Below are 14,501 nucleotides of genomic sequence, written 5' to 3'. Positions count from 1 at the left end.
TTAACATTTCGTACCAAGAATATGAGTACATGCAGTTTTATTACAAAACAAAAACAATATCAGGAAAAAATGATTGTTTTGTTATAGAAGTGACACATTTCAAAACTGATGTTCTCAAACTGCTTTGCCCAATACATATGCAAATTGATGTTTTGGTCATTTACACATGTTGTAAAAGAAATACATTTTCCCTTCAGCTGTACTGTAGTGTACATGTATTTGTTATTTATACTCTTTTATCATTCTTTTTTTTTTGCCTTATCACATAAATTCATTTGTAGTGTACTGTATATATGTATACTTATGCATTGCTCATGTTGTCACATGAAATTGCCTGAGAGATTCAATGAAGTGTACTTGACTTGACCTTAATGGGAGCACATTTGAAGAAGAGTGAAATCATTAGAAATAAACAAAAATTATCAAACAAGGGGAGGTAACATTTCACAATACACAGTGTCAAGAGAACCATCTATATTTGCTTATAGTTTTAATTGAATACTTCGAATAGCTTTCTAGTTTAAATTTTGCTTTTGAAAATATCAAAATATAAGGGAGATAACTTTTCAACAAAATGCCCAATAATAATTATTGTACTGCATTGTATAACCTTGTACTTTGTCATCAAAACCAATAGCGGTCATTTTTGTGACATGATAGGTAGTTCTACCAAGTTTGAGGTAATATGATCAAGTGTCTAAGACTTTTTAAGTGCAAATCATAGTTTGAACAAAAACACTACCAATGATCCCATTAAAGAGTTATCTAATGATAATGACCTGGAATGATACCAAGTTTCAAGACCATCAAATCAAATGTTTTCTAGATAAGGTTGACCTACTGACCCTAAATTCATATACTGACTATGACCAATGTACATTCAAAGCTTGAGGACTCTGCAAGAAGCCATATAAAGGTTACTGATCAAAACCCTTTTTCTAGAAATGGGCACAACAAATACTAGGGGTTATGTAATAACCATAACCATCTAATGACCATCTCCAATCATGAAATTGCATACAAAGTTGGTGAACTCTTACCAAGCCATTAAAATATAACTGGTAAAAAACGTTTTCTACTTCTAGTATAGGACACTATAAACTCGTGCTTCATGACCCCCCCCCCCCAAAAAAAAATAAAAATAAAAAAAAAATAAAAAAATACTAGGGGTTATTTAATGATCATGTCCAATGTGCATACAAAGTTGGCAAACTCTTTATCAAGCCATTAAAATATAACTGGCAAAAAACGTTTTCTACTTCTAGTATAGGACACTATAAACTCGTGCTTCATGACCCCCCCCCCCAAAAAAAAAAAGAAGAAATACTAGGGGTTATCTAATGACCATGTCCAATGTGCATACAAAGTTGGTGAACTCTTTATCAAGCCATTTAAATATAACTGGTATAAACTTGTGCTTTGTGACTCCACAAAATACTAGGGGTTATCTCATGGCCATGTCCAAAGTGCATACAAAGTGATGGAAATCTACAACACGTCACTCATAAATAATTAATGTAACACTGTGACTTGTCTTGACCTTTTCCACAAAATCAATAGAGGTCATTTACTATACAACAGTAAGTTTAAAGTCTATAACACACTGGCATTATTATAGTCTGGCACAAATCCTTTGAATATATTTACATACTTTATATGAAAGTGTTAAAACAATTCTTAGCACTAGCCTCTGTGGCAAGTTATAGCACTATCTTATAATACAAAACATGATATAAAAGCATGTCAGCTGTCCAATTTTCCATTTTTTTAGTGTAATTTCAAAACATGTGATTCTTTAAAAGTTGCCAGCAATTAGGCTTAAAGCATTGTTAACAATGGCTTCCATGTTAAAGTAGACAAGGCCCAAACATCATATAAAATACAGAAGTCAATCCTCAATCTTAATCTGAACTCATTTTACCACATACCTGCATACTATGTTTAAAAATAACATAACATTCTGATACATGTAGATTATGATAAAAACATTTGGTACAATATATTACTATAAAATCATTCAAAATTCTTATTTTTCATTTGGAGTTATTTCTCAAGTGCATTTGGTGTTTTAGAAATAATTTCCTTCAGAATAATGAGCAATGGAGTTACTCAATACGTAAGAGAATGCACTTATTATAAGAGTTAAACATAATTAATTTTGAATAATGCCATTTTGTTATGTGGAAAAATGAGTTGAGTTAGAGTGTGAATGACTAAGTATTTCATAATATATATATATATGTATAATAGTTCCTGAGAATGCAAACAGTCAGTTAGTCATTCTTGCCCTTATAAATATATTTTTTCCCCTTATTGATATTAATAATGGCTGAAATATATGTATTAGAAAACTTGAGAAATACTGCCTTCGCATTTGACAAAATATAATGCTGACCACTAAAACTAAATAAAGATCTACAGAATCCCATTCAATAACATACCATTGAATGTTTTGAATGGTTCTTACAAAGTATACACAAAACTTTGTACATGATAAAAAATTTCTAAAAAGCAAAATGCGAGTATCGACTGATGCTGGTGTTCAACATTGATTTGTCAGCTCCTGAATAAACAGATCTAGGTTTTTCCTTAAGCAGAAAACGTGTGATCTGTTTTGCATTGGTCAAAAGTTTTTTGCTGATGGGCCCTGCAAATGCACGTGTAAAGCAGGCAAATGGTGGGGGTGGATGCTCCGTTATGTATGGTTGCTGGGAGTTATCTAGACGCACCTGAGAAAACAAACTAACAGTCTCCATATTCCCTTCCATGAACCAAATTGACGTCCCGTCTGTAGCACTTGCTTCACAGAGACAGGGATACTCGATTTCTTCATCATCCTCATAATATGGACCAATCCTGGTCGAGACCTCAAGCTTTGGTGAGTTTTCAGTCAAGTTGGTCAAAACTTTGGAATTGAACTTGTACTCATACAAAACTTTAATCTGGTTATGAAAACTCTTTGTACCATTGGCAACTATGAGAAATTGTTCACTATCCTCGAGGATTGCAATGCCTCTGAATTCATCCTGGTTTTCAATGAACTCTGACTTCAAGTTTACAGGGACTGGAAAGGGGTCATTCAAGTTGGCAATAAACACTATATTCCAGCCACCATCCAAGGAACTGTGAGTCACGATCATCTCGTTGCTGGTTTTGCTGATACGTGCATTCATTTCCGGTGCACCACCATTGTCAGAGAGATTTGTCCTTATTCTATGTGGAGTCACAAATATACAGTCCCAAGACTCCCCGTCATCTCTTAGAATATAACCTCTGAAGTACATCTCTGTCGCTTGATCAAGTGATTGATCTGTAAAGAGACGCATTCTTACAACCATGTACTTAGCATCATCTTTTCCAACAACATAGCACACATCATTAGCCTGAAAATTTGCATCAAAGTCATGGTCAAAGTTGAGATCATAGTACTGCACATTAGGGGAATGCCACTGCTTGGTTTGGAGATTAAACATATCAATATTATCTCCCCTATTGTCTATGAAAGTTAAATGGTCGCCCATTACTAGGAACCTGCTTTCATACCCAGCTCCATCCACTAAATACTCTGGGGTATCATGTTCGTTTAACTCGCTTAAGTAGTACCAAGTCCTGGTTCTTGGAACATATGCACAAACATCAAACACTGGCTGGCGGAATGGCTCAACTTCTAGATGAAACTGAATATCCTCTCTTTGTTTTCTGTAGTCTTCTATCACACACTGTTTGGGAGTTATGGTCACCACAGCAAGCTCTGTGTCTGATTTTGCAAACTTGCAAGGGTCTTTTTCAGGGGATCCATTGCTCGGACCAGATTCATCCACATCTGTACATCTCAGTTCATTATGAGCCTTTCTTCCTCTACTAAATAAATGTTGCAATGTTGAGTCTAATCTTACCAGCAGCTTTTCCATATTTTCAAATTCCTTCCCTTCCAACGCCATTTTTAATCTTGAAAACAGTGACTCTAGGCTTATTTCTGTCAACCCAGAGCATAGTTCATTAGATTCCCTCTCTTTTTCTCGTTTTTCTATACTATCCAACATCTCAAGACAAACTGCTATATGACACTCGGATTTTCCCCTTTCAAGCCATTTTATGAGAAACTGGAGCATACTCGATGTGGAGCAATGCTTTGGAATACCTTTATCATCGAGGAATATGAGCTCCTCACTTGTGAGATTCAAAGTGTCTTCCTCAAAGATCAGAACGTCATGAAACCTTGACCGAATCATCAAGCCAGCATTCGCTTCATTGTCGTTGAAACCATGGTCCACAGAGTACAGATAATAGGTCAGACAAGTTTTCAGACAAAGCGTTTCACTCATAAAATCTGCGCAAAATCCTCTGAGTGCCTCCAAAAGAAAGAAAGAGGAGAGTTTGATGATTATTCCAAGATTTTCTGAGTCAATGTCGATTTCTCCCGAGTAGATGAAGTTGAGGATCATCTCCATAGCATCGCTGTCCGTTGTCACCTGGGATAGATTGATCTCACTTTTTGAAGCTTCTGTGAACTGGCCGAGAAACAAGGACCTGAAATACCATACATCAAAACATAAATAAGAGCAACGCAAGCTGTTGCCAACAGCTTGTCAAGATGTATAACTAGACAATTATCAAAACTATCTTTTAAGTTTAAGCAGTATGACCAATGGTCAAAGTATTTTCGTGAACCCATCACCAACTCTATGATACTTACTGGATTTTAAATTGTTAAAAATCCCAACAAGTGTAGCATAACCAAAATAGAACTGAGGCTATCATAGAAATTACGACTATGGTACCCGAACACGCCACCTTGACACAGGATGTTATTGGCTGACGCAGGCAATTATTTTAATAAAAAAAAATGTATTCAAGTTTAAAGGTAAGATGAAGGAAATCAATTCTTAATTGCAAAAAGATCAATCTAAAATCTTCAAGCAGCTGTGCAGTTTAGGTATTACACTGATGTTCAAGGGTACATAACTCAAACTATAAATAAATGAAATATTACCTCATAAACTGATATCTGTAGTGTTATCCACACAGTCAGTAATGGACATCATACAGACTGTTGGATACACTGTTCATGTTAATGTATGAAACCTAATGTTAGAATTATATAGCAAAACTGACACAGATCAGAGGCGCCAAGTGGCCTTGAAATTGAATCCAGAAGAACGGTTGTGGCACGCGACACTTTGTCGTCCCATGGTTCTCACTAACAGAAATTATTTCGAAATTACACACTGATTGGCAAAGTTATGGACCAGACATGAATCATTATCTACAGTACCTTTATGCTTATAGTTTATACAGCAAAATTCTGGGATGTGCAATGACCTAAACGCTAGTAACCCTGGTGTTAGGTGTGGCATGTCATAATCTTATGATGGTCACTTCTGCCAAATTATTATGAAATCCTACCATAAATGACGAAGTTATGGATGGAAAACTAACATGGGGCTGACAAACATGATTCCTGCATAGCCCCTACTATACTTTGTAAAGCATAGGTAAAGATAAATATTATGTACACTAACTAAATTTGTACAAAGGGAGGAAGAAGTACCTTTCATCTCGAGTAAAATAAAATGCATATAAATGCTTCAGATTTCACACTGTGCCATTTTTTCATATCATGATTTACTACAAAATTGTTTTTAAAACAAGTCTAAATTAGTAAAAGCCCACAAGCCTTGCACTAGTAAAATAGTAACCTGAAGTAAGGACTTCCGGCAGCAAGAACACATTTGTGTGCCCGCATAGCTGTCGACCCAACCTGCAGCAGGACATCACAAAAAGATAAATCTTTCCGTAACTCATTGATGCTGTGTAATGTAGAGGAAAAGAGCTCCTCTAATGCTTTATAGACCACCATTTTCAGGGCACTTCATTGACCTAGAAAACAAAAAAACAAAAAAAGAGAGAGAATACTATTCTTGTTCGTAATTGTAATAAAGAACTATGACTTAATGTCTATGGAAGTGTATCATTTTTTAGGATACAAATTTTTAAGTCTGTCTGTCTATGAATTATGTCTCTATTACTGCATACACATATATAATTCAGATGGCATACACTAGTAAACTAATAATTAATATTTATAATATATTTTTTTGGAAAAAACAAACAAATGGATGAGGGGAGTAATACTTCTACTAATACTCTACTTGTAATAATAACATATTGCGAAATATTTCATTGTCGATAGTGAGATTTCTAGGATTTGTGCACATATTGCTATCAGTTACTGATTTTTGCCAATTGAAACAAAAAATGGGGTTGGCAAGGGGCCTGGTGGTAATACGTGTGGAGGGAGGGGAAACATGTCAACTTAGCCACCACCTTTGGTTCCTGTTAGTACAATGTATTACCAGGCAATTGGTTTCTATTTTATATATAACATTGACCTATACTTTGAAAACGTTAAGATTGCATAATGATAATTCTATATAGTTATGGTCAAACTTGCTAGATGTAAAAGGTCAAAGCTGGCAAAGAGGATATCAACAAATAAATGAATTAAGAACATCTTTATTGCTTCATTTTATTCGGGCAACAGAGCTTCAGATAAGGTTTTTGGTGAAAAGGCATTTTACCCCCCAGATATTGTTGTTGTTTTTTAAAAATTTCATGTTACGCACTCTTATTTTTTTTTTAGAGTTCTCATTCAAATGCAAATGTTAACCACTTAAAACATTTCAATTAGAAGTATCCAATGAAAAGAAGTATTTTTAGGTTCATTTCTAAATCTCCCCTTGATATTTTTATAGGATAAAGTACCATAGAAGGAAGTAAAAGTTTCTTATTGGCTACTATCTGAAACACATGCCATCAGAAGAAGGATGTTTTAGTTAATCCAAAGCATTATAGTTTGCAAAGGTTCAAAATCCTAAAAATGTGTTAAAACACACATCTGTTTACAGCATCGATAATATGCTGCTATTTTCAATACATAAGCTGCTATTGTTGATATATTTCCACATGTGTGATGTCACATAGTGTATCTTATAAAGGCGCATCGAGGGTACTTACACCGTTCTGAATTGAAGGTCATGAGAAGCAGTTTCCAACAAATTGGTTTTGCAGCGGCTTAAAGGTGCTAATCATGTTTTTTATCTGTGTTTCTTAAATTTATTAAATATTAGGGTATAATAATAAATTTAATTTAGTTTTAAGCATTTACCAAAATTTAAACCCTAAAATTATTTTTTTCAAAGTCAAAGAATTTATACATCAGCTGTGAAACTAGCATGACAATACTGCACACAAATATGTACACACTGATCATAGCTGTATTTGAGGAAAACCTAGTTAAGCTATTATTATTTATGCAAATCAGGTCCACATGCACGCACATTTTCCTGCGTGTGACGACACCTCATGGATGAGTTTGCGTACAAAATGAAAAATAAACATAAAATGAAAATAATAGTTACTTGCGTGTCTCATTATGAACTTCAGATTTTGATTGCCTTTTTACCATATAATTGAATTGCAGTACCTTCCTCATCAAGCTCTAAAGAAATTATGTGAAAAGGCAATTTGTTGGAAACTGCTTTCCGTCAAAATTGCTTCTCATGGACAACCAATAAGATTGTTAACCTCTACTTTAAAAGATGTTGACACATGAACCTAAGATGTTTTACATGAAAATTTATCCAGCTACAACTAAAAATCTCCAAGATTATTGTAAAAATTGACCAATATGTTCAGATTTGTAACCTTTGCCAGTCGCTCTGGGGCAAATCATAAAGATTCAAGTCAATTGCTTGTCGAAAGCAGCATGTAAGCCGGCATGTCTAGCAGTCATATGACACTTAATAATTTACTGAAGATTAACAATCTGTGTTTGAGATGTTTATTAATTTTTAGTTTAAATACCAAGGACGCATTTGGGGTGCTAAAACGCTTGAAGTCCTGATGATTTTTGGACGAAAAGTAAAGTAAACCTAGGAGGAAAAGTGTGCCTGGTGTGGGGCTCGAACCCACGACCGCCGGAACACTAGCATGGCGCTCTTACCAACTGAGCTAACCGGGCGGCTGGTTCTAACCCACACACACTACACTCCTCCCCGGTTAACCTTTTAGGCCAACGGAGGTACTCCTGCCGTTTACCACTGCCACCAGTAAAGTAAACCTAGGAGGAAAAGTGTGCCCGATGTGGGGCTCGAACCCACGACCGCCGGAACACTAGCACGGCGCTCTTACCAATTGAGCTAACTGGGCGGCTGGTTCTAACCCACACACTACACTCCTCCCCGGTTAACCTTTTAGGCCAACGGAGGCACTCCTGCCGTTTACCACTGCCACCAGTAAAGTAAACCTAGGAGGAAAAGTGTGCCCGATGTGGGGCTCGAACCCACGACCGCCGGAACACTAGCACGGCGCTCTTACCAAATGAGCTAACCGGGCGGCTGGTTCTAACCCACACACTACAAGAGGCTCAGAATTATTATAGTGGTATGTAACCTTGAAGTTGAAGAAGTATCAGAAGTTGCACATTACGCAAATACGAAGATGCAATTTAGCACGTACTTCTACCTGAAATACTGGATAAAGTCAACTTTATTCTGTCGAATTATGTTATTGGTCTCTTGCAATGATACCGTTAACGTTTAATTTTTTTTGCTCACTAAATGTTTGTTTTGGTCAGTAAGCTAATTTCTAATCGTGTGAACAGCGCAGCTTTAAAATCGGCTATGTGCAACTATAGCTTTCGCTGAAAGGTCGCAACGGTTATACCCCTTTAAAATGATGTTCGAGCGAGGATGCGCTGTTCTTACATGTACATCATGCTATGGTTCAGTAAAACGTTTAAATTGTACAGTCAGCGTAAAGTTTATATATGCCTTTGGCAGTTACAACAATTAAACATGATAAAGATATGTATGGTGCAAAACGCCTGAATAGTTTCTCCTATGAAACTGCCATTCTGTATTTTACCTATTACACTATGTCTAAGGTTACTTTTGAATGCCTTAGTGATGATATATATATGTTCTTTATTTCCTCTTGAAGAGATACATACATAATTATAATAAAGAGAACAAAAATACATGCACATACATAGCAAAGCAATTGATATAAGAAAGACAAAACATGATTAACTAATGATTAAATGCAAACATATGATATAAGAAAAAAACATATAATAAATTAATACAATTTAACAGATGCAATCATATGATGTATAAGGTAATATAATGAAATGTTCAAAAAAAAAAAAAATGTGATTCTTTATGACGTTATCAATATTTGTTAATTTGTTCATTTAGTGATGATTTACATGCATATATATTTTATACATTATTATAACGACAAAATGACTTTATGTATTGACAATATACATAGTTTCATGCTATCAATATTTATACGAATGCTTTAATCAATTACAAGTGTTATTACATCTTTATAGCTTTGCATAAGCTTATAATTGAAAATGCAATTTTATTACACATAAACATTTAAAAACATAGCTAATTGCGATACGTAGAAAGTGTTAATGAACCTTCTTGCTAGAAAATGCATGATGCCTTTTTCCTAACAAATATTGTAACTTTGTTTCATCATCACAATTAGTCAAACACATGGATACATCATTGATAAACTCATTTGAAATAATATCATAGAATCGTATTCTTATGTCTGATGATAAATGGCAGTAAAATACAACATGATTTGCAATATTGTCAACTACATCACCACACGCATGGCATAATATCGGTCCCCTATTATCATACGGGTTTGGTGATATCCAGAGTTTGCTCACTTCCAGTGCATGTCGGCGTGACCGGAAGTCTGATGCGCATGTCCATATTATCGCTGGTTCAATACTTGTATGCAAACATCTGAATCTTGTAAAAGAAGCATCGTTTTGTAATCTCTGTTTCCTTTTATTCAAATGGTGTTGATACACTGCTTTTTTACAAGTGATCTTCCAAGCTGATTTCGTAGGAAATTGTCCTGTGTATGAATATCTTGTAATAACTGGAAGCAGATTGTACTTTGATAGTATGTTAATTATATCCGGTATGTATCCCCGTTGAGTGATTTTATTTGTTCGACATGCATACATGGCTAGCCGCAGGTTGAAGATTTGCTTGGAGAGTACATGCACTGGCATATTACAAAGACATTCAAGAAACGTTAGTTTTTTAATATCTATTTGACTTTCTATTGACTTCATACCGAGCATCGCCAAGCATATATCAGTACGAGTTCGTATAGGAAATCGCTGTATTAGTTTTGCAGCCATTCGTATAAAGCGTTCTAGTTGCAGATAGTTTGTCTTCGATAAGTTGTTCCACAGTTCTGCCCCAAAAAGGAGTTTTGATACACATATTTTTGACACTAATTCTGCTGACGTAAGTGGGTTAATTAAACAGGTTCCGACGTTCAGCGACAACAATGAATAAAATGATGCTTCAGCTTTTCTGCATGCGACCGTAACTTTATCATTATCTGTCAATTTGTCATTTAGCTGTACACCAACATGTCTTAACTTGTTCGTGTGCTCAATTTTATTATGTCCTAGGTAAAAACTATTGCTCGTCTTATTCCTGGAATGGTCTCCAAATATCATAATGAAGCTTTTTGCTGAATTAATCATATATCTAAATTTGCAGGTGTATTCATACGCAGTATTTAGTAGATTTTGGAGCCCTGACGGCGATATTGCACTTAAAGCGATGTCGTCTGCTAAAGTAGTATTGCTCGTTGCTATGTTGATGATATTTGTCCCCTGGTTACTTCGCTCCAACAATTCGAGGAGGCCGTTTATGAAGAGGTTGTAGATCCAAGTTGAGAGTATCCCACCTTGCCTTATCCCTTGTTTTACCGGGAAAAAGCTAGACGTTAAGCCATTTGCCGATATGCAACTATACATGTCAATGTGAGCGTCAACAATTAATGACCACGTTTTGCCTGTTATACCCAGTTCTGCAATCTTGTAAAATACTGCATCCAACCAAACTGTATCGAACGCCATTCTCGTATCGAGCATCGCAACATATACTTTATTATTAAGTTCTAGATTGTGATATATTGACTCTTGTAGGTTAAAAGACGCAGTTATTGCCCCTGTGTTCTTCTGATAAGCATTCTGTTGACGGTTTGGAAACTTAACACCAGTATCTTTCATCCACGTAGTTATTTTACTGTGCAAAACCTTTTCAAAAAGTTTGTAAATTACTGGCAGTAGTGTTATGGGTCTGTAATTTCTTGGGTCACTTCTTGGTTTGCCGTTATCTTTGTAAGCTGGTATGATAAGTCCCTTTTTACACATTTTAGGAATAATTCCTGACACAATTATTCGATTAAATAAAAATGCCAGTGCTGCACACAATGCTTGTCCGCCGTAGATCAGATGCTCGTTAAAAACTATATCATATGATGAGGCTTTTCCTTTATTAAGCGTTTTAATATACGATTTTTTTTCTTCGCTAGATATTGAGGCTAATTCTGGCGCACTAACCACATCGCTACCATTAATATCTTTTAAGCGGTGTACTTCTTTTTCAACAGTTTCTTTGAAATTGTTGTCAAAATGGTCACAGTTGAGGGGGGTATAAACGTCTTTGAAATACTTGGTGAAAATTTCAAGTATACTTTCTGGGTCCCTGGCTGTTTCGTTTTCGTATGATAGTTGACTGCATACAGTTGATTTTTTATGTTTTCTAGATTTTACTAAGCTCCAAAATAGTTTGTTATCGCATTCAGCTGCTTCTATAAGTTGATTATTAAATGTCCTTTCAACTTTTTCAATGGCCGCTTTTTGTATCGTAACAAAACTTAGTTTATATCTTTTATATGTTGCATATGATTCGTGATGCCACCCACGTGGCTGTCCCTTCGCTATCCAACATTGCCTTGCTTCACGCTGTTTATTATACGCGCTTTTAACTTCCTGTGCCCAGTAAGGCTTTGCATGACGGTTATATTTCGTATGTGGGAGACATTGTTGTGACGCTGATGTTATTGCTTTAATGATTGTATTATATATCACGTTAACATCTTCCGTTTCCTCAATTTGTAAACGTCCGGTTAAGCTTTCTTCGTAGGCGGATATATGCGTTTGGTTCAGTTTATGCCATGCAATGTGACGTTTTATATTAACATCAGTTGTGCGCATAGATGGTACAGAAATAATTGCAAATACAGGTAAATGATCAGATACAGAGAACATATCATCATCTAATATTTCAACATGCTGAAACAACTCTTTATCGCAATTTGAAATAATAATATGGTCTAACATAGATTCCATAGTAACTTACGTAAATTTAGGACCTTTACATGAAGGTAGATGCATTAAAGATAACATATTATTTGACATTACGAAATTAGAGAATAATAAACCTCGTACATTGTTATGACTATTTTGTATAGTAATTTCGGAATTCATGTCTCCAAAGAACATAACAATGCCATCAGCAGAGTATGTGTTATAAATCGCATATAGGGAATTTATATAGTTTTCAAACATATCATTTGGATAATTTGCTGAAGGCATATATACACAAAACGCAAATATCTTTACGGATACACAGTCTATCTCTATACCGCATATTCTGTCATTAATTGATTCGTTAATATGTTTAATAATGTAGTCCAAATTTGATTTATACATAATACATACACCGCCCTTTCCACAGCGTATATTATTATATAGATTAACATTTTCGTCACATACGGTAATGTTTCTATATCCATGTTGTATTGTATCAACAAAGTATTTTGAATGGTTAAACAGTTTATGTTCGGTAATAAAAGCTATGTCTATATTTTGTGAAACTAACAGATTCGATAGACTTGCCGCTGAGGACATTATTCCTCTCACATTCCACGTGCATATTCGTAAGTTCTTATCATTTGGTATAGATGAATTAGTTAATGTCATGGGATATTGGGTGATGAGCATGTCCGTTGTATAAATCGCCTTGCTCAGTGTGACCTTGTCCGGAATGATAAAAGTCATTGTCTGGGCCACGGTAAGCGTTCACGTTCGCATTACGATTGTTATATTCACCGTGTGCGTTGTATGAGTCACGATTGTAACTACCATGGTTGTAGCCACGATGCTGATGATGGTTGTCTGTGTCTTTTCGATGACTGTTCCACTGTCGTCTTGGCATCCACGCGCGGCACTTCATGAAGCTGGGCCAAAAGTCACAGTCCTCAATTAAGTAGCTTTGGTAGGCGGGAACTACGATCTTCGCTGGCAAGTCTCCTGATTTACACTTGAACACATAAGTGTCGACAGGAGTAACACAATTGTCAGTTAAATATTTCGTTAGTCCGCTCTCCGATGAATCTGGGTCGATGTTGCTAACGAAATATTTACGCGTGCGCCCATGATATTTCCCCTTGAACGTGTAGCTAGGTTGCGCATTTACGTTTGGATTCGCATCATTCTGTCTTGCAGAGGTTATGATGGTCTCGATATGATTAATATTCCTCATTGATTGATCCCCGTGTTCTATACTGCTATTAGTTTGTACTGTAGTATTTGGGTGTTTATCAGGAACCTGCGGGACACAATTGTGCGTTACGTTCGGTCGCACCCATTTTGCCTTCTCATGGTCGTAATAGATCCTTTTGGCCGACGTTTCATCAGGAACATTTGATCTTGCATCGCTCTTGGTTAGATCACCACTCGCAATATTACTTTCACTATCGCATTGTTCATTTGCAGATAACGTGTCAGTGGTTTCAATGTTATCTTTGTTTCCCGTTTCGTTCGGTTTGGTGAGTATCTGCGCAATATACAGTGGTTGATGCTTTGGTGGCTGGTGATGCGCCTTTGTCTGTTCCTGCTGCTGAATCTGATGTTTGTGCACAGGTTTATTTATCTCTGTCTCTGTGTTACGAGCTTCAGTGTTTGTGGTTGCATGTCCCTGTCGGACTACATCCGCGTAGGATTGTGTGTGTGATTCAACAGACATGGTTGATATGTCGTTCTTTTGATGTACACAGCTTTGTTTTATCTCATCGATCGTGTAGTCCAGTTTCGTAGCATAAGCTTTAATGACGTTAATGTTTGTTTCATTTATAGTATTAATTCTTTCTTCATTTTGAATTAAGGAACTATACAGTTTTGTCGTCAGACTTTTCATTTCCTGCTTTAATGCCTGATTTTCATTCTTCACCGTGTGAAGATCTGAATTTAGTTTGCGTATTGTGTCTCTATCAGTCTTTAATTCATCCTGCAGGGAAGTGTATTTATTCCCTAGATCTATTACCGATGCTAACACTTTACTTAGTTCCATTGTGAATTCAGTGCTGGGCATCGCCTCTTCTAAAGTGTCCCTGGACGTTTCTTGTGTTGGGACTTGTGGTTTTATTTTTGTAAAAACTGTTTCTATTTCGCTATGGTCTCCCTGTAGAAAGGCATTAATGACATAGCAGTCGGAAGCGAGTTTCTCATGTGCTGGGTTCTTTCTCGAGCCTCGACGGGTTATTAGCTTCCCCGCTGGACATGTTGGAATATATTTCGCGCGTCTGAGCAAAACGTCTCT

At 36.1% G+C, this 14,501-nt stretch overlaps 1 protein-coding gene across 4 annotated transcripts; it reads right to left on the bottom strand.

Moving 5' to 3' along the window:
* On the bottom strand, positions 1–8,660 carry LOC128209819 (uncharacterized). 4 transcript variants are annotated; one of them, XM_052914052.1, is made up of 3 exons: positions 8,527–8,660; positions 5,700–5,880; positions 1–4,530 (listed from the first exon to the last, which is right to left on the bottom strand). In XM_052914052.1, exons 2-3 carry the CDS (start codon positions 5,858–5,860, stop codon positions 2,505–2,507), a joined length of 2,187 nt encoding a protein of 728 aa, XP_052770012.1. In that variant the 5' UTR covers positions 5,861–5,880; positions 8,527–8,660; the 3' UTR covers positions 1–2,504. The 4 variants fall into 4 exon arrangements, with proteins under 4 accessions (XP_052770012.1, XP_052770011.1, XP_052770010.1 ...); XM_052914051.1 differs by having other exon boundaries at positions 8,455–8,644; XM_052914050.1 differs by having other exon boundaries at positions 8,521–8,644.
* Between the last annotated feature and the right edge of the window lie 5,841 nt (positions 8,661–14,501).

Source organism: Mya arenaria, chromosome 11 (assembly GCF_026914265.1).
Source record: "Mya arenaria isolate MELC-2E11 chromosome 11, ASM2691426v1".
Taxonomy (NCBI): Eukaryota; Metazoa; Mollusca; class Bivalvia; order Myida; family Myidae; genus Mya; species Mya arenaria.
Note: the sequence above shows the minus strand (reverse complement) of the source record. Positions and strands in the feature narration are given on the sequence as shown.